The sequence below is a fragment of the Pogoniulus pusillus genome, chromosome 13, assembly GCF_015220805.1.
Source record: "Pogoniulus pusillus isolate bPogPus1 chromosome 13, bPogPus1.pri, whole genome shotgun sequence".
NCBI classification, from domain to species: Eukaryota; Metazoa; Chordata; class Aves; order Piciformes; family Lybiidae; genus Pogoniulus; species Pogoniulus pusillus.
Genome location: NC_087276.1, coordinates 24,892,089 through 24,913,200, shown reverse-complemented (window position 1 = coordinate 24,913,200; position 21,112 = coordinate 24,892,089). Strand labels below are relative to the sequence as shown.

The 21,112-nt window shown below is 47.4% G+C and overlaps 1 protein-coding gene across 10 annotated transcripts in view; it reads right to left on the bottom strand.

Annotated features, from left to right (window-relative positions):
• The window catches only part of RNF216 (ring finger protein 216), an 89,753-nt gene that overhangs the window by 32,008 nt on the left and 36,633 nt on the right, over positions 1-21,112 (bottom strand). The window contains exon 16 of one of the 10 annotated variants that reach the window (XM_064153619.1): positions 15,870-16,757. The exons of the other annotated variants lie outside the window; for them this stretch is intronic. Coding sequence (XP_064009689.1) covers positions 16,578-16,757 — 180 coding nt within the window. The 3' untranslated portion in view covers positions 15,870-16,577. Of the gene's footprint in view, positions 1-15,869; positions 16,758-21,112 lie in introns of those variants that run through there. 10 annotated transcript variants of the gene reach the window in all.

Sequence of the window (21,112 nt, the reverse complement as noted above, 5' to 3'; positions counted from 1 at the left end):
ACAGGACAATTTCATCTTTGTTCAGTGCTGGTTTTGCTTTCAGAATAACATAAAACAATGCAGCAGTATTGGGTGGGAACCTCACAAATGATGATGACTCCAGGAGTAAATATGAAGCTGAGTGTCACTTGTCAAATCTCATTAAAGGAGATGATGCCTACACACCAGCATTTGGGGAGAAAAGTCAGTGTGATGCCTGTAGGACACATTAAGATCATAGAATGGTTTGGGTCAAAGAGACCTCCAAAGTTCATCTAGTCCAATCCCCCTGCAGTCAGCAGAATACCCTCCACTAGATCAGGTTGTTTAGAGCCTTGTCAAGCCTGAACCCAGAGGATCTCCAGGGGCACAGACTCAACCACCTCCCTGGGCAACCTGTTCCACCCTCATGGTGCAGAACTGCTCTTCTCTAATCTGAAACCATTGCCCCTTGTCCTGTCACTACAGACTTTGTTAACAGCCCCTCTCCAGCTTTCTTGTGAGCCCCCTTTCAGTACTGGAAGGCTGCTATTAGGTCTCTGGAGCCTTTTCTGCTCCAGACTGAACAACCTCAATTCCTTCAGTCTGTCCTTGGAGGAGAGATGCTCCAGCCCTCCCCTAAGACATTTTGTGCTGTATTTTTTTGGGAGAAGGTTGTTATTGCTGAGGAAACTGCCTAGTTGGAGTTTTCCATTAGGAAGGCATATTAGAGGGACTCAAGGACTCACTGCTGTGTATTCACAATGTCTCCAAGTTTCTCCCCTGCTGTGGTTTCCACATGCATCTGATGCATCTCCTCTCCCCAGCACCAGCCTCTCAAACCAAAAGACTCTCTGCAGCAAGAGGGGAGACAGACAACACTAATGAATGGATCCATGTCCTTCCTCTTTATACTGAAAGAAATATTGCTCTGTCCTACACCAGACCTTAGGACAAGCTGCTCCACTCCAGGCATGTCCAATTGCCCTCCAGCAAAAGCCATGGAATCACAGAGTGGTCTGGGTTGAAAAGGACCTTTAAAAGGTCATATAGTACAAGCTCTCTGCAGTGATCACCTAAGATTGCTGCCAGTATTTATCATGAGTTTCATTTAGCGTTGCACAAGCTCTGCCTTTGCTAGTGCACAGCTGAGCACCTCTGCTTTGGTTGAGCTGCAGAGGCTTAGATGCTGTCTGGCAGAGTAAGCCCTCTTCCTTTATTTTAAGATATAAACACTACTACCTGCCTTCTCAGAAGCACAAAGAGGCTTGGCCATAACAGAAAACTCACAAAACCTTTTTTTTTCTGGTTTGGGTGACCATCTGGAATCTCTCCTTTGCAAGCACAGCTTTTCAGACAAGCCTGAAAAACAACCTTATAGGAGAATCTCATTCCAGGACAGGACAAGAAACAAAACAATTACCCTTCCCAAGACACAACAAACCACCAACATAAAATACACATCAGATAGGCATCAGACAGCTCCAGGCTGCAAGGTTTCTTTGGGTACATTGTTTGAACCATGTTCTCTCCTTCAATCAGATTTTCTCTGCCCACTCTGCGTTTGGTCAGTTATGGCTCCCACTGCTAAATTTGATGCTGATGTTCCTTGCAAGCAAGCTTATGGGCTGTGTTAGCTACCACAACAACTTCCAGTGCCAATTCATTTTATGAAGCAAGACCCTCAGCATATCAGATTCAGACTGAAAAAGGGGGGAAAAAAAAGGCAGGTACCTCATGTTACTGTTTTCTGATGCAACTCCCCACAAACCTTTTTTGACATGAGGTCACTAAAAATAACTCATCCTTAAAATGTCCTGTTATTTTTATGCAGTCACAAGGATCACTAAATTGCTTCTAATTATCCCATCCTTCCTTGGAATTTCTATTTGTGCTCAACAAGACACAACAAGCTGTGACACCACTGCAATCATCACGCATCTTGAATTACAGGCAGCTGGATAAGTTTAGCTTCTCCTTCTGAACAGCTTTGGGACAATGATGGTTTAAAGAAAAAACAAAAGCCTGATTTGCTGTGGTCTTTGGAGTTGATGTTAAAAAGGGGCAAGCATACAGGTAGGTGCCAGATTAAAGTAGAAGCAGATCTTACACTGGCAGTGCTTGAAAACAAGCCCAGTCTCTAACTGGGATTCACAGCAGGACTGGAAATGTTCCACCAAAACAGCATCATCAAGAAGATTCCTAAAAAGCCCCTGGAGCAGGACTAGGTCTGTTGGACTTCACTATCTTTCCTGTAAATACATCTTTACTGCTTCTGGCTTCCAGGGGACTTTACTTTCCCTCAGACAGCAGTAAGAGAGAGGAATGTGCTCTAGGCACAACAGACATATAAATAGTTGGCCATCTGCACTGCGCCTGGCTGCACCAGGCTGGCAGCTGTATCTTCACTGCAAGCTCTCTAACAGCGCCCGGGCCCTGCTTGCCCAGCATCTCCTGCCGCCGTGCGAGTCAGCAGCCAGCTATTCCTGGAACTCATTACTGCTTGTCCAAATATTTGCATGGAAAACTTGCTGGACACTTACTCATAGGATGCTTGACTCCTGCATGATCTTAATGCTCCCTCAATGCCCCAAGGGGAAGAGCATTTCCAGAACTGGCGCTCGCAGCCCCATCTACTTCAAGCTAGAATTCACACCTTCTTTCGAGTGCTGTTATTTTACACCACTCTTTGCCCCTCCTCTGAAAGCCATGTTGCTTTTATCTGAAGAGTCATCCATTGCAATTTGCATTGTCATGGCAACACACCTCCCTCCCCTGCCCCAAACCTCATCTGAGTCTCATTGTGCTCATCACCAGACAGGCACACAGCTCGCTGCATACAGATGAACGGTGCCGCTCACAGTGCTCAGCTCTCTGCAGCCTGACACAGCTCCTGCTTCAGGGTTGAGCTGCATCAAGGCTTTCCCTGCAAGGAGTCTTACTAAGCCATTTTTTTATCACAGAAATAAGCTTTACTAGCATAAGGCACTTTTGTTGTATGCATAGTGGTTGAGAGGAGAGCAGCTTTATTTCATTGCCAGGCTGAGCAATACCAGGAAAACCAAATTAAAACAGATATATTTCAAGCAGATGTCAGAGGGTTTTGATAAGGCAGCTTGGGCACACTGCTAAAAAAGAAAGGGAATATTGCTCCACAAAGGATCATACTAAAGAACAGGGCTCTGGAGCCCTCTTATGGCAGCTTGCTCTCAGCTTCTCCAGAGCAAAACCCTGTGTACACCTCGTACTATCTCCGTGCAGACAAGGCTGCAATGCCAAACAGTTATGGTGAGAAAAACATTACCCGTCTGGGGCTGAACTTTGATAACACCATTTTTAACTCCTACACTTCCAGGTATTTGCCTTCTCCTAATGTGTATTCAAAGACTGAGAAAGCTCCATGTCTAAATGTGGTAAGAGAAGACAGTGTGACCAACCTCCTCCAAACTTTGGGTGTTGTTTAGCTATAGAAACACATGAGGGGTGCTAAGGAAATGCTCCATGTACTGCTCCACTATTAACAACCACTCCATAAGGATGCCAGGCTGCCCAGTGCCATGCAGGAAGGCCAAATTGGTTTAATACCAACCCTTTTTGACCTCTCCAGGCCAGTAAGGTCCAACTGAGCTCAGTTATGGACGGGTCAAAACCTCTGCCCAGCAGATGCTCAGGGAGCACATGGCGAGGAGGCAGCTCACTGCTGGGTTCTGAAAGGGTTACAAAGAATCAACAGCCGGGAAATATTTATGGAGAAAAGCTGCTGAGCTGTGCATGTTTCCCAGGCTGGAGATGGTTTTAATTTACCTCTTGCAAAGGCTATGATTATTTGCTGCTGGGTTCTGCTGAAAGCAACTATTTCAGGCTCACTTGCTCCCTCTGGTGTCGTAGCTCTGCAGTCGAACCAGAATAAAACACTCCCCAGTTCCGACATGCCTCAGTTCTGCTTTCCCTTCCTCCCACCTCCTTTATTCCCCTCCCTCTGGGAAGGAGACAGCAATATTTTTAAGTATTACAGATTACCACGGCCTTGCCAGGCATACCTGGTTATGGCACACTAAGGACATTGCAGATAGCTCAGAAAGTTTGGAGCTGCATCCACAAAGAGCCTCCTCCTTTTCCAGCTCTCCCCTTTGCAGACTGACTTACTGCAACCTCCACCATGCTCCTCACCAGGTCCTTCTCCTCCACAGTTCCTGACTGCATGGTTCACATGTGCTGATGGGCTGCTATTAAAAATTTCAGCTTAGATCTTTTTTTATGAGCACAGGGATTTTAAAATGGGAGAATATCTTCACTATCAGCCAGAGTCTGGCACCCCATCACCCTGAGACTAGCTGTACTCTGGGGAGGAAGCCATACCTCATTAGTCCTCTTGTACCTCATTAGTCCTCCTGTGTCAGCCTCCAGAAACCTGCACAGCCCTGCAGACAAAAAGGAACCAGTCCTCACCATGATTAAAACTCCCATCCAATACTGCCTGCTCAGGCATTTATTAGCTGCCACCTCGCTCTACGGCTCTTTGGCTTCTTTCCTCCAGCCTCAAGCTGCTTCTCCTTTGCTTTCCTTTTGTGTTTCTTTTCCATTTTCTCATTACCAAGTTACTGTATGATGCCACTATAGCAGCAAAGGCAACAGGGACATTGGTCTTTGTCCCACCTTTTACTTTTGTAAGCTGCAGTTGCTCCTCTCCCCATCCCCACACCTGCAAGACACCCCAAACCTCTTTCCTCAGCCAGCAGCAGCTTATCCATCCTGGCAGAATCCCTTCTCAGCAAGGTTTCCAAGCTCTCCTCATAAAGCATCTACCCTACTTCACATTCTTGGATTAACACATACCTTGAAGTGAACCATAAATATTTGCCTGGATTTCTGTTAATCTTGCTATGATACAGCTATTAGGATTACTGGAGTGAGGGTTGATAAGCAGTGGGGTGGAGTGCTGGAGTGTTTCAGGAGATGACAGTCAGGTCTCGCTGCATTTCACTCGTGTGGATGCCTTGGTGACCTGTGCTAATCCACTTGGAAAATTACTATGAGAGAGTGAAGAGTCTTAAAATATAGAAGTGGGAGGTGGAGTGCTGCAAAAAAAGGAGTTCATTTCCAGACCAGCCTTTTCTAAGTATATGCATAAACATCTGTACTCAGAGCCAAGTGGGGAGGCACACACAGAAACACGCAGAGAAGGAGCTTCCTGCATGCCCACACACACCTACCTTGGTTCAGCAGAACTCAAGGCACTCTGGTTCACAGGTGAACCTCTCTTTTTCAGTATACATGTGCAGAAGTGACTACCCTCAGCTTTGGAACAACAGCCATTTAACAAGCCAGCAGTCACAAAATGAAGGCTGTATTATAGCATTCAAGCCCCAAATGGAGTTTTAGATGCAGTCATCACCTACAGCCCTTTTCAAACAGATCTTGCTCCTCAATATCAAGACAGTGCTAGTTTTCTCCACCAGCATAACTGGTGTGACCCAGGGTGGCACCACTAGAAGTCCATTTAGACCTGATGTTTCCAGCATAGAAAGATGGAATGCAGGGAGGAAGCACCTTACAGACAGGGCAGGCACACTGCTCCTGCATGCAGCTCTTCAAGGGCTGGGGACTTTCTGCACCACCCACAGCACTTTACCTAATGGCTCTCCAGAAATTTTTCTTCTTTGAGTTTGTGGCCTTTGAATCAAACACGTTCCAAGGTTGTCTCTTCCCTGGCAGTACTAATTAATACAGAACATGATGCCCAGGAAAGCATTACCTAATGAACCCAGGTCACCACTTCTCACAGTTCTTGGGCTCCCCAGCTGTCAGCCAGCCACGTCTGTTCACACCTAGTCTGGTTTAGCCTGGACAATCTAACTGAATCACAGCTTGAAATGGTGGAGCTGTGGATTGCTATGATGTTAAAGCAATAGACTCCAACTCAAAATGAAGCCAGAAATGACCATTAGAGGCTCCTGTAAAAGCATCTATTTCCCAGACCAAAAATTCCATTTATCTGAAATTTCCCTTCCTCCTTCTCAACCAAAATCCTCAATCTGATCCAAAATCTTCAGGCTGACTCAAAGCATGGGTTTTCAACCAGCTTTACCTTTCTGACTTCTAATACTATCTTATCTCTGCTCTATTTAAGATGTCACACACATCTGAAGGTACACATTTAGGCTTATCAAGCAATTTCATAACATTCCTTTTCAAAGAGCTCCAACATCTCACTTTAAGCAGGATTTCTGGAGTGCAGAAAATACTTCTACAAACTTCCTCTACATTTTTTCTTGCTTCCTGTCATTCTTTGCTAAGAATCACTCATGCAAAATAAGATCCTCTCCTCCTTTGACTCTACGTGCCCCAGCATCCGAGCCCAAGGACTACATTAGCTCTCCTGGTAAACACATTGATTGCTTTCACTTCTCCATGGTGATGTGAGACACTCGAGAGGAACTGTCCAGTGCAAATTTTAAGGGTAGCATCTGTCATCAAGGCCACAGAAAGCAGCAAGCAGACCCATAGATACTCCAGGCATTAACCTGAGCAGCACTCTGAACAGAAAGACATCCGAAGTAACACACGGGAAGTGTGCATCTTCCTGACAAGGAGTTGTAACGAGTCCATGTGGGAGACAAGGCAGAGGACCTCGCTCTGTTTTGGTACAGCTGTGCAGTTGCACAACTCCTGATATACAGCAACAGTCCACCCAGTGCACTGAGTAAACAGCTTTCAGTTTTACAGGGCCAAATCAGCCAAGTCAGCCTTTCCCCTACACCCTCCAACTCCCCAGTGCCTGCAGGCTCCTCAGGACTGGGGCTGTTTATCCAAGCTTGCAGGCAATGAAAAAATTAGAGGAAGGGTGCAGGGGAACAGCAGGGGAGGTTTCTGTACAGGCACACACAGCACACTAACACCAGTGCTAGCTTCTGTGGATACTTTCTGGGCATTTCTCTGCTAAGAAAAACCCTCAGTTTCAAAGTAACAGTCACTGATGTATGTCTTAGCCATGGCAACTCGCTGCCTGTAACAGGAAGCAGGTGATGGGTAACATGGCTCATTCACCAGCTATTTCATTCCCATTTAACTTTCAGAGCTCACAGGAGGGAACAGAGGAGCTAACAGCACAGTGAAGGCACAGCAGCTTTTCCCTGATCAGGTCATCTCATTCCTCACCCTGGCTCTGCTCACAGCTGGACTCTTGAGGCTGCCCCTCGCAGCGACAGGGATTTGAGCCAAGTGCAATCTGAGAAAGCTCTTTTAAACACACAGCCACGCACAGCTCCTGCCTGCCAGTCACCATCCTCTGCTGCCCCTCACCCACACTGGGACACAACACTCATTTTACCCCACACCTTTTCATTTATCTGCTTACAGAGGGAAAGCAATTGCAAGTGTCACAGCACTAAGAGTTCAAATTTCAGACAGGGAACCTGATCCATGTGTTTGGTGAGTGCCCAGGGCTTGTACCTGCTCCTCAGGGGATCACCTGCATTTCTCCATCCGAGCATTGCTTTTCCTCATTTGCAGGCTTTCAGCACATCACAGTGCTTGGGTCAGGAAAAGGAAAGTCAATTATATATAAGGGACTGCTTCCCAAGACAGCAATGCTTGCTGTTTTTAGACCAGGGGTCAGTTTTGACTAGGTAAAAGCATGCTTTGCTTTTAGAGGACCAGCTCAAAACAGCTGTGTTAACTCTCCTGTGCAAAACGTGGTTTAGTCTGGCAGATGGGAGATGCTAAGCAAAACTCATTAATCTGTTATCACTTTCACCCACCCACAAAAATCCCAGTGGTCTGAAGTCATGGTTTTCTGACACAAATCTAGAAATCTATAGCTTGTACAACAGCTGCAACCAGAATAAAGTTCCAGGAAGAAAAAAAAATGCCTCATTTAATCACATGGGGAGGTCAGAATTATCCAAGGATCTCTCATGGCAAAAGAAATTGGTATCTGAAAGCATCTATATGCTTGTTTGTGGCACAGAACTGGAAACATTCCTTAATGAGTCCTGCAAAGGGCCTGCTCCTCACTGCACACCTGAAATACACCACAAAAGGTCAATGCCACAGGACAATAAAACACTTCAGAAAGAAGCTTTTAGTAAAAACACACTCCAGCTTTCATGTGCAGACAGAACAGCTACAAAAACAACTCTCTTTCAGATAACCTCATCTACTGAACTTCTACCCCAAACACAGGAACAGCGAGGACCAAGGCTGAAACAACAACTCTCAAGCCAAGCAGCTGGCGAGCTGGTTGGTGCTGTGCCTATCTCCATATCTAGAAAAGTTCAATGTGCTCATTCAGGGAGGCCAAGAGAAACTAAATATAGCAGCAGGCTATCAGCAAACATACCAACTGGCACAGCTTCCAGCTACCTGAAAGATCCATCCCTCTCTTCTCAAGCCAGTCTGGTAGCTGCAACCTTTTCCCTTATTTGGGGACAAGATGCCACTCAAAGGCACCTTCAGGTTTTACTTCGATGGATAATTGCAGCTTAGGGTGAAGGCAATGCAGTAACACCCCCAGCAGTCCCCTCTTGCCCCACTCAAGGGGAGCATCTGGCTCTTTCAGATGTTTGGGGTTTTTTTTAATCAAGCCTGACATCCACTCACAAACAGGAGGCAGCATCCTCATCTCACGTGCCAGGAGTCAAGGCAAGACCTCTTACAGCAACTGCCTCTTAGCAGAGCACAGACACTAGCCAAGAGCATCTGCTTTGTTTTAACCTCTGCCCTTTAAGGAGGGCCCAAAAAAGAAGAAGAAAAAACAAACAACCCCAAGACACTCAGCAACAAAACACCCAAACCACCTTCTAGCTGCAGACTGGCTTGGAGTGATGATGGGTATTGAGGCAAGGCTTTTCACTACCAAAAAGGCCTTGGGCAGAGATACTTAACTCTTGCTTCTGAATGGCATCTCTGCCACTAACAGCCCATAGATAATGTGTTTTAAGCAGCAACCCTGAAGACAGACCCCAATGTCAGCCAGGCTTTGAGATTTAGCTTAAAGGCATGTATGCTCCCAACAAGAACAACAAAATGAGGTCAAAGAAGCTTCTTTTGAAAAAATAAATAGAGCAATAAAGCATTCTTCAGAGGATAAATCACTGAACCACCTTATCTCGCTGGCAAATGGCATGTTACAGTGTCCAGCTTTATGGGAAGTGTGCTGGTTAGTCTGGAGAGCAAACTGACTTTTCATTGTCTAGAAAAATGCTGCTCTTTACTTTTTACAAGATTTGTTTGCTTTAAAAGCCCAGTATGATCTGTAAGCAATGCCAAGCCTGCTTTGCCTCCTCCTCTCAACACTCTCCTGGATGCCTCGGGACTTCCTAGCAACCTCGCAGCAGAAACACGATCCATCTCCTTTCACCGGGAGGACAGCTTGTTTGAAACAAGCTCTCAGTTGCCTTCCTGCAATGGGTGGGATGCAGTAACCATGGGACCCCACAAATGCCAAGGAGGAGGCAGTAAAGCAGGCAGGGGTTTCCTGGGACGTGGAGACAAAGCTTTCTCCCACCGCTGCATTTTCAGCCTCTTAGTCTCCGCTGAAGGCAAACACTACGAGCACCCAGTGAGGCAAGCAGCCATTGAATGGCTGATGGCTGGTTACAGAAACATTGGTGGCAGCAGCACCCAGAGGCAACTAAGCCTGTTCAGGATTTTGGCACTGATTTATGACAAGTGTACTTGCATTTCCATTAGCCACAGCCTTCTCAGTTGACCCCTTGGCTTGGAGAGGCAGGTTCGACATTAAACTCCCATCAGCTTTCAGCGCTGCTGACCTCATCCTCCAAACTCGCAGCGATGTTTTACATCAGCCAGGGCCGAGGCATTCCATTAATGCTCCTCCAGCTCAGGGAAACATCTGCTCTGTTTACACTGGTAGCAGCATGGAGACCACTTAAGCATCACCTTTGTTCCCTGAGTCTGTGGCAGGAGGAGCAGTCGCACATGGGCCAGGCTCTGGACCTGCTGGCCCCTGGCACAATGACCCAGCTATTAGTTATTTGACAGGGCAGAGGTCACTTAAACCATCAGGGTGCAGGAGAGGTGTTGTGTGGTAGCAAAAAAAAGTGGTTTCCTTCAGGCCAGAAGTGCAAGCTCGAGAGAGGTATTTGTGCTGACTCCAGCTGAAGATGAGCAGGCTGGCAGGAAATCAGAAAGGATTAAACAATGCCAGAAAATAATTGCCTTTTTTTTTACCCCAGTGTTTTTATGGATTCATCTGTTCAGGCAGAGATTCAATAGATAGGGCTGATGAATGCAGGTTAGAGCTCATACACGGAGGGCACTTCTCTGTCACCCCCTCAAAACGCAAGCCACCAGGTTGCTAGGTGCCAAAGCCACCCTCAAACACACCCAGCTCCACAGTCAGGTCAGGGGTGCCTGCAGGGCAGCTCTTTCCACAGCAACAGGAGGAGACCTGATAACATTCCTGAGAGCCAAGTTCATCCAAAACAACCCCCCTCAGCCCTTAAGCTTACCTCAGGCACCACCTTATATACCACAGCTTACCAGCAGCCACCAGCTTCTTACTGGGAAAGTCTGACAGCTCTGCTCATGGAGGGGATGCTCATCTATCAGCACCACATGCCAGGTGGTTATGGCAAGTCCCCACCAGATCAAGGGGATGCTACTACATTATTTTTCCAAGGATTTTTGTCAGCCAAGACCTCCAGAAGGCAAAACCTTCAAACACTTGTTGCTCCCACGGTTCCAGCAGTAGATGTGCATTAAATTAACCCCCAATGTCTTCTGTTGCTGCTGGAAGCTTTCTTTTCTATTAACCATCTAGTCAAGGCTATAGCTGCTAACAAGCCCAGGAGGACACATAAAAACCTAGAGCAGCCTTGGAATATCTGACAGCATCTGTCACAAATAGAGATAGAAAGCACCACATACAGGGATGTACAGCAAGGGTCGTAAGTTTTGCCTGTAATGAAGTCAGGAACACGACCAGCTCTTGCCATCACTGATCATTTTGCTGCTTCATGGATTTGCTGCCTTTCAGATTTTTGCACACACCCCCCCCCCCCCCCCCCCCCTGTTTTTTGCAGAGCTTGGACTATGAGCTCACACTGCAGTTAACATGAGAGGACCACAAGAAGACCTTGCCCCTCACAGAGGTATTAAGCACTAAAACCACAACACAAAGTCCCTGTAAACAAGCAAGAAATCCATCCTCCAAACAGCTTTTCCCTTTTCAAACTGCACCCTAAATGAAGGCTGGCTAGATCTGGGCTGTGACATGCAATCCAACTAACTTAACCCCACTGACCCTGAATGTGATGGCAGGTATTGGGGTGGGAGAAGAATAAAAGCTGTATTTGCTTTCTGTCTTTTGCAAACCATTAGGGATGAGCGACACGACCCGCAGAAACACTCCCTGGTTTTCACCTCATTCCCAGTAGCCAAAGTGTTGGCAGCTCACAGCTTTGCTAGTTCCACCACGAAACTAAAACACTGATTCAAGCATTTTTATCTAGTCCTCTTTCAAGCAAAAAGATGGCAAAAAATCAGTAGAAGAGGAATAAGCTGGCACTGAATGAGATGATTCAAATTGTGCCTTTCCAGTTCCTTAATTCACATGTTAGGGGACAACCACAGTTGGGATTTCCAATCTCTGGAGCAATTAAAGAAAATTAAATTCAGGGAATGAGGCCTTATGCACTCAAAGCTTCATTAACCCTGTCCCCTTTTAATTAAATACGTGCACATGAAACTCTGGTCAGAGAAAGCATTTCCCTTACCAACAACACTGCGTTGTAACGGCAAATCAGGACTTGCCTTTTCAAAACCCAAAGAATCCTGGGGTTATAAACTCTAGACCTCTCCAGCTCCAGCGTGGCTTTATTAAATCCACAGTGAAAAAATATTGCCTATCATCAGCTCCCACTTCACAGAACCATCCACCCCTCCCAGACATACTAAGCTGCAAGAGCAAAGCTCTGCTTTGGGCTTGCTTCAAGATAACAGGCAGCCCCGCCACCACCACGGATAAAACATGAGCCAGGATTTAAGAGCCCTACACTTATTATGATCAGGTAGAGAAATAAAGTTGGCCAGCTACAGCAGGATCTATTTTTCAGCCCACGGAGAAGAGATTAGAGTAGCCAGCCTCTCTTTTAAATACTGCTCATCCTTACAAAAGGCTCGGGCAGGCGCCAAAGGCGATGTGCAACTAGGACAGTTTAAAGGATAATCTCTGAAAGGGGATATTGTCAAATCTGCCCAGCCCCAAATACCCAGCTCGCTTTGTGAGGTACCATCTGACTTCTGAGAGAGTCATGCTGCTCAGGAGCCAGCCTACTGGCTTTGTGAGCACATAAATGAAGCGTGCTGCTGATTTATCTGGGTGTGCGACTGCCTCGCAGGGATGGAGCACAAAGTGCCTTGACGCTTCCCCGCATTCATCCAAAAGCAGCAGCATCCAACTGATGCACAAGCAGGGACCAGCAACGCACAGAGGGAGGAAACACAGTCCCTTCTTCTCTCTACAAGAGAGCATAGGATCATAGAATCATAAAGAAGTGGGGGTTGGAATGGACCTCTGGAGATCAGCCAGCCCAGCCCCTCTGCTGTCACCAACAGCAGGTTGCCCAGGATCACAATGTCAAGGCAGGTTTGGAATCTCTCCAGAGGAGACGACTCCACAATCTGAGTTCAGCCTGCTACAGGGCACTGGCACCCTTATAGCGAAGGATTGTCTTGTCCTGTTCAGATGGAACCTGGAGGTTGGACTCAATCTATGGAGGTCCCTCCCAACCCCTACCATCCTGTGAACCTCCTGGGTCCAGTTTGTGCCTGCTGCTGGGCACCAACAGAAAGAGTTATTGGACCATCCTCTTGACATCTGCCTTTCACACATGAAGGAAATCCCCTCTCAGGCTGTTCATCTCCAGACTACATAGCCCAAGGTCTCTCAGCCTTTCCTCTTCAGAGAAATGCTCTAGTCCCCTACTTTCTAAAGAATCTGTCACCTTGAGCCAGCAATTTCACCCAGAGACGCGATCTCATCTCCTCACCACTAGCAAGCAAATTCACACCTCAGAGGTTAGACTTCAGTTTGCTTTTTTCTTTTAAAGCTCCTTTTTGGGAGGCTGACTTCAGCCTTTGGCCAGCACATGCTGATCAGTTCTGGTTTAGTGGTTTATTGCTGACCTATTTTAGCTGTTTTAACCATTTCAAAGAAGAGAGTGTGTGTTTAAAGAGACTGATTTAACTATCACTTACCACGAGAGCCGGTGTTTGAAATGACACTTCCCTTTTCACAACTGCCCCTTTCTCAAGGAGCAAGCAAGCTCAGCAATACAACTTTTCATGCAAGGCCTCCAAAAGATGCCAGATTCCCAGGTGGATGTTCTGCCCAATTGAGTGAATAAGCATTAACCAGAAGCAGCCAATTCCTTCTGCTTACAGCAGCCCAAGAATCACAGGTTAATTGCTGCAGCCCCCAAATAATGTTCTCATTCTGATCTCACAGCAGCCATATTCTCTTCTTACACAGAGCATGGAGAGCTGTTTGCTGCTGTAGGATGCCCTTGGTACTACCAAGGACAATTGGAATGCATCGAGCGTGACAGACTCCTGCTGAATGCAAAACTCAACGCAGCCATTTATGCTTCCCCAGCCTCTGACACCAAGAGGGGAAGGGGCTTCCTCCTATAGCTCCAGCAGCAAAGAGCCCATGAATTTTGTGAGGTTTGAAGTGCTAGCAGGCAGAACACAGCATATCAGTCCAGTTCTCTGGTCCATTAACCTCCTTGTGTGTGCGAGATGGACTCCCCATCTGCACGCAGCGAACAAGGGGGACGGGCGTGGTGAACGCACGCAGGTATGCGTCTGGGTGAAGAAGGTCACCTCCAATGCAAACCTGCTTGTACAAAGAGTTCTGCTCACCATTTCTGATGCTATCATCTTCTGATGACAACAATTCCTGACCCAGTTTCTATCTTGCTCCTCATTCCTCTCCTACAAGTAGTAATTAGTAATGTCAGTATTCTAGCTGGATTGCTACTGTCCCATTAATAATGCAAGAGTAGTAACAGGGAGAGCAGAAGGAAAGAGGTTTGAAGGTTAAAAGCAGTAAGAGAATGCATTTTTGGGGGCAGTGGAAGAGGAGGGAGGAGGAGAAATGCTGGCCTACTGAGATTACAAGCCGTGTACTTCAAAACACAGCATTCCTTTCAGGTGGAAGTGGCTGGTGAGTCAGTCATGGCTAATTAGCAGATAATATGTAAATAAGAGTGACACAGAGGTGAGTTACTAAATGACAAGAAAAATTCTGTTTCACCTTCCCTTTGCCCCTCTAAACCTGCTGCCTCACCACTTCACGTTCCCATTTCTCCGTTACTCATCTTTTAGAGGTCAGTGGTAACCTGGCATCCACTACATGACACATGCTGGAGCTTCCTCTCTCCAACGGAGCTTCTGCAGAGACCAGCCTGTACCTGCCCATCTACAGCCAAACCTTTTAACGCCTGTAATCAAGCTACTCCTGGAGCACCTTAACCTGAGGCTCTGGTGAAGCCATTTATGACACTCTGAACCTGAAATAGTGCTGATTTGAGCAGGCAACCCAGCATCTCCCTGTGCTTCCAAGGCCAGGGAGTCTTCTCTACCACAGATAACAGCTCCCTTAACAGCTTCAGAACAACGCAAGGCATACAGCAGCTTCCCAATCACACTGAATAAAGCTGCTGCAGCTGCATCCTCAACTGCATCACCTTGAAACTTTTTAGTTCTATGCTAGGCTTGGGAGGGAAAGAAGGAGAAAAGGAAAAACAAGTAACAAGGAGGCCTACAAGTTTGGTGTTGGTGACTGAACTGTTCCTGTTGCTGAAGGAAAACTCACACATGGACAGAAGGGCTGAAATGTCCCCTGCTCGTCAGGAAGGCAGATTGTTTGGAGCTGACTCTTCTCTAAGAGCAAAAAACAGGCATCTTCTAAAGAGGTTGGTGGTCCCTAGATTCAGAGGATTTGCAAGACAGCTTAACTTCCAAAGGTCTTCTAGAAGAGCTGACCAAGCCACATTGTTTCTTCTCCCCATGTTTGGCATTTACAGCTCCCTGCATGTCAGGCCTCTTGTCAATGGCAGTGTGAAACAAAAAGCACATGGTCTCTCCCTCGCTATTTATCAGCTTATCAGTGTCATTATGCTATTTAGCTGCAGCACAGCTCTCTCAGTCACTGAAGAGAACTATTCCAAAGTCCTCTAGCATGAAGGCTTTGGATAACCACCCAGAATGGATTAAAAAAAACCCAACAGGCTCACTGAGATGAGCTCACCAAAGAGTGGCAAAGAGAAAAAGCACACAACTGGCAAGATCAGCTGTAGAAGTGTGTTTCTTTTTCAGAGGGACCTGCCAAGTATCACTTCCTCAGCAGAAAGGAAGTGAGAGAAGCTAAAGGTTCTCTAACACCAACAGCTTCCCCTCCACGACAGTGATAGAAAGGGATGGGTGTTTTTAAAAAGGGAAAAAAAAGGCAGGCAGGCCAGCCCTGAGCACACTGTGACCAAATTAGGAAACAAACTCTCCTGACAGCCTCCAAAATGGACACTGCCTGCAGCAGCCTTCTATTAGCTCAGGAAGTCTGATGGCTGTCATCTGCTGAATTCTGTCTATGTGCAAACAGAAAGGAGAAGCAAAACACCTCCTTGCACTACACACACCAGGTTAGGCCAATCTCAGTGCTCTGCACACAGTCATCAGCTGCCCTGACACAAGCCTATTCAAAACCTCCACTGCTGACTCATGCCCCTCCAAAGATAGCTCTGCCCCTGGAAGTGCTGAGGTACAGCATGATGAGGTGTACCAAGAGAGTCGGGGGGGGTTAAGTGCATTTTTAAAGTGGTTAGCTGTGGCAGATGAAGCTGAGGTTAGAGATCAGTGATTGCTATGAGAGGAATGTGAGGGGGAGGAAAGAGGGAAGATGTAGCTTCTTGGGTAAGGTTAGAACAATGTTTTTAATTTGGCTTGGGAACAGCCTTTTTCAAACCCCTCTATTTCCATTGCAGCAGCTAAGCCTGCTCTGATGCTCTGCACATACAAGTAGCGATGGACAGAGTTTTAACCTCATGCTCACCCTTGCTGCTGTGGGTTACTGCACTACACTCCCACAGCAGTCCCAGGGCAGTTTGGTGGCATCACTACCTGTTGTAAGGACAGCCAAATGACAGGAGCTAGGTTACCTCACTCTTTAAAAAGTCAAATCAGGCAGTCTGAGCACTCTGGCCCAGACAGATCTGGGATTTCTCCCTGATGCTATGCTGATCATAACACATTATTCTGTTGCTTGTTCCCTGCATGAAGCAGAACAATATATCACCTCCTTTTCTCTTCCAAAAGGGACCCAGGAGGAAAAGACAAAGCTTACAGCTGATCTCAGCCTGCAACCTGCTCCACCCTCAGCACAACTAACGCCTTCAGGGTCCTTCCAGCCCTGGCAGTTTGGCTACAGGATTGCTCCAGCAACTTACCATGTTCAAGGCAGCCAAAGACCTTTCGCACTCTAGCACCACCCACCTGGGGTGCTCTTATCCAATTCCTCATAGAATTCATCAGCTCATCTTCAAAGACACCACCACTACGTGCTTACACCAACCACCAAAGGTTTGCAGCCACGCTCAGTGGCTCCTTTCCCTAAATGATGGCAGGCTGTGCCCAGGAAGCGTAGGTGAGCCCAGACCGTTGAGATTGAAATTTCCATCCCCGCGTGAAGTTGTGTTCAGCTTCTGACCTCTGGATCTTTCCTCAGGAAAGGACAAAGCTGTGAGGGGAAGACAGTGCTGCTGCCTCTTATGGACCTGCCAGAGAGGTATTCAGTGGTCAGCAAACAGCAGGAGAATTGCCTTTTCACTGAATGGATATTGCTATATAAGGCAGAGAGCAAGCACAGGAGTAAGCTTTGTTGCTTGAAATTGCACTAACTTAGAGTCTATTTTTAAAGGGACTAGCTTGAGTTCTTGCTTTCAGCAGCTTTTTTATAAACTCCTTTAAGAGACAGATACCCAATTTCAACTGACCTCTTTCCTCAGGTCTCTTTCCAGGCTGGGCTTCGCCCTCTCCTCCTGCCAGACTCATTTATCAAGAGAAGCATTTCCACATACCACTGCATAAATAGACTTGACCTTGTAAAAGCAGCAGCACCTGAGCTCCCACTGATGGAGCCTCACCACTTTACCACAGAAATGAACCCCAGCCCACTCCTGACCTCTTTCCAAGTGAGGTTATTATCTGAGCTCCTACAGCCCCTTCCTGCCTGTCTCTCAAGGAGGAGTATCAGGTATATAGAAAAGGTGAGTGATCTAGGGGCATTTATTGTGCCTCCTCTCTGGAAAGAGACATTTAGCAGCAAACTAATGCTGGCACCACTCAATTCTTGTGACTGCTCCTGCCCCAGACCGGAGAGCAAGCAGTGGGATTACATCCAGGGGGAACAACTCATTCCTGGTCCCTGGGTTTCCTGGATGCTCCCTATCATCAGGAAGGAAACTGCTGGCATGCAACTGTCCAGCTTCAGGAAAGGAAATACAGCTCTTGGCATATGGTTTTCACTTGTTCCCCTTCCAGCCTCCCACCAAAGACAAGCAGCTTGCCCAGCATAAAATCGGGGATGAGAAGACCTCCCAACTCTCAGCACTACCCCACGAAACACTGTCCCTAGGCTCCGTGCCAGGCCAGCCCGCATGGTTTCGCACACGTGTACACCTCCTACACCAGCCTCTACTTTTACAGCTTTGCTGTACCAGCAGCACTCTTTGTTATCTCTGTTCCTTTAGGCCTTGGCAATAAAAAAATCTTCTGCGATGGTATCTGCCGCTTACAATCACCTCAACCCCACCTTCGGCCTTGGTCCCTCCCCTCCTGCCCATCCCTTAGAGGAGCGATACGCAAATCGCTGGGCTCCGCTGCAGCGCTGCCGCCGATAGCATCGCGGCTCGCCCGCCCGCCTGCAGCACGGAGCGCTCAGTGCTGCTGCTGCTGCCGCTGCTGCAGACGAGTTTCCCATGTCCTTTTATGGAAGAAAAATGAAAATCGCCTGCCCGGCCGCCGAGTGCCTCAGAGCCCACAGAGATGACAGACGGAAACTTGCCATTTGTTGTGGGTTTGGCAGTGTCAGAGCCCAGAGTGTTCCCATGCGCACCGCTCCTTTAAAAAGGGTGCGGGCAAGGCGCTGGGAGCTCGGCAGCAGCAGGCTTCAGGGATGCGGAGCTGAGGAGGAAGATGGTAGTTACGAAAAAAAAGATAGCTTAGACCAGTAATCAGCAGGGGCCAGGCCTACAGACAAAAGCACATGAAGGCATAGATTCACAAGATGGTTTGGGTTGAAAGCAACATTGAAGATCATCTAGTTCCAGCCCCCCTGCCATGGGCAGAGACACCTCCCACTCGACCAGATTGCTTAAGGTGTCAGAGAAGTCATAGAATCAACCAGGCTGGAAGAGACCTCCAAGATCATCCAGGCCAACCTAGCACCCAGCCCTGTCCAATCACCTAGACCATGGCACTAAGTGCCTCATCCAGGCTTTGCTTCAACACCTCCAGGGATGGTGACTCCACCTGGGCAGCCATTCCAATGCAAATCAACTCTCTCTGCCAACAACTTCCTCCTAACATCCAGCCTAGACCTCCCCACACACAACTTAAGACCCCTTGTTCTGTTGCTGATTGCCTGGAAAAAGAGACCAAACCAACCTGGCTACAGCCTCCCTTCAGGTAGTTGTAGACAGCAATGAGGTCACCCCAGAGCCTCCTCTTCTCCAGGCTGCACACTCCCAGCTCCCTCAGCCTCTCCTCACAGGGCTGTGCTCCAGGCCCCTCACCAGCTTTGTTGTCCTTCTCTGGACACATTCCAGTATCTCAGCATCTCTCCTGAATTGAGGAGCCCAGACTGGTGTCACCTCACCTGGCCTTAAACACCTTCTAGGAGGGGGCACCCATGACCTTCCTGGGCTTCAGTCTCACCACCCTTACTGAAAGGATGTTGTGGAGAGGCTGGTGCTGGTCTCTTCTCACAGATAAACAATGATAGAAAAAGTGGGAATGGTCTCAAGCTGCAACTGGGTAGGTTTAGACTGGACATTAGGAAACATTTTTTCCCAGCAAGAGTGGTCAGGCATTGGAATGAGCTGCCCAGGGAGGTGGTGGAGTCACCAACCCTGGGTGTGTTCAAAAGCTGTTTGCAAGTGGTGCTTGAGGATATGGTTTAAGGGTGAACTTTGTAGAGTAGGGATAACAGTTGCACTTGACGATCCTGGAGGTCTTTTTCAACCAGAATGTGAATTTCTTTCTAATATTCAGTCCAAATCTACCCTCCCAGAGCTTCAATCCATTCCCCTTCATCCTATCTCTACAATGACGAGTGCTTTATTCCCAACCCCCACAATAAGGCATGAAGCAAGGTTCTCCACACCACATTTCCCTTGATTCCTTGTTCCAAATTCTGCTAGGCTGCATTCATACACACACAGGAGGCTGAGAATTTAAATGCAGGAGTTGGGCCTTGAGGTCATAGCCACCAGAAAGACATTACAGGGGTCTGCCATAAGGGAGTGCCACCTTCGGCTCTGCTCTCCATTAAAGCTGTGGGGCTAAGCTCTAAGTAACAATCAAATCCAAATAAATAGACTCAGGGAAGAGCATACAAAGAGCAGCAATAAGAATGGCTGAGGAGAAAATGAGATGGGGCCATGGGACCTTCAAAATGTTTGCACTGCTGTCAGGAAGCTGAATGAGACAGCAGCCTTCAACAGCTGGGAAAACATGTTGCAAACCAGGGAGAATTAAGTAATTCTCCATATGCACATCCTACTCTGAGGCATTTTGGACAAGCTCAATTGCTCCAACCAGAACAAATTTTTTCCATGTAGCACACACACCCTTGTCAGTGACAGATCTTGGTATGGGTTAAGCCTAAACCCATGGCACATTTGGAGCTGGGCAGGATAGCAGTGGGCCAGTCTCTAGCACAAAAGTAATAGGCCCTGTGGTGCATGCTGGGTGACATCCTTGGATGTCTGCTGTCATCCTTAACACTCCCTGCTGCTGGGACCTTGATTACACAAATATTTCTCCTTGCATCCTATGAAACATTTGTAAGTGGATCAGAGGTGTTTGGGGCTGCCTCCTCACCTACCTCTGAACCACAAGCAGCCCTGTGCCCCAGCACAGAATGGTTTGGGTTGGAAAGGGATCTTAAAGATCATCTAGTTCCAAACCCCCCGCCATGGGCAGGGATGTCTTCCAGTAGACCAGGCTGCTGGTCCAGCATGGCCTTGAAGACTTCCAGGGGGCAGGCATTCACAGCTTTCCTAGACAACCTGTTCCAGTGCCTCACCACTCTCACTATAAAGAATTTGTTCCTACTATCCAGCCTAAATCTCCCCCCTTTCAGCTGAAGTCCATTGTCCCTCATTCTGTCACTACAAGCCCTTGTACAAAGTACTTCCCCAGCTTTCTTGTAGGCCCCTTTCAGGTACTGGAAGGTTGCTATGCTATCTCCTCAGAGTCTTTTTTTCTCCAAGCTGAACAACTCTAACTCTCAGCCTGCTCCCACAAGGCAGTTACTGCAGCCCTCTGATCATCTTCATGGCCCTTCTCTGGACCTGCTCTAACACTTCAAGGTCCTTCTTGTGCTGGAGGACATCAAACTGTTGGAGCAGGTCCATAAAGATGATTATAGAGCTGCAGGCACTGCAGCATGCTCCTCAGCTCCTTCCCTAGGTCTTGTTGACCATGCAAAGATTTATTTAAACATAGTTGCTCACATCAGAGTTGCTTGCTGCAAACCATACAACATGACTTATGCTTATTGCCATCAGTTGTGGATGAGATGCTACCACCCTGCTATGAGAAGCCATGTTCAGACAGCCTGCTAGGCAGAGCTCTGTACAGGCTTAAGCCTGTCTTGCTTCCAACAGAAAATTAAGGTTAAAAGCAGCTGGGTACATCTGTTCCTAGCCAGCACCTTCAAATCAATCTGGAGACATTCCAGCATCTGAAAAAGAAGTGCCTCAAAACACCGAGTCTTACTCCTGCAAATTAGAAGTGCACCCAAGGATTGCTGTGGCTAGAGAGCATGAAGACAAAAAGGCAAGAGTGGAGATTTTATCCACCTGACACAGGCTCATCACTGCTCATTTCTCCAGTGTGACAATTT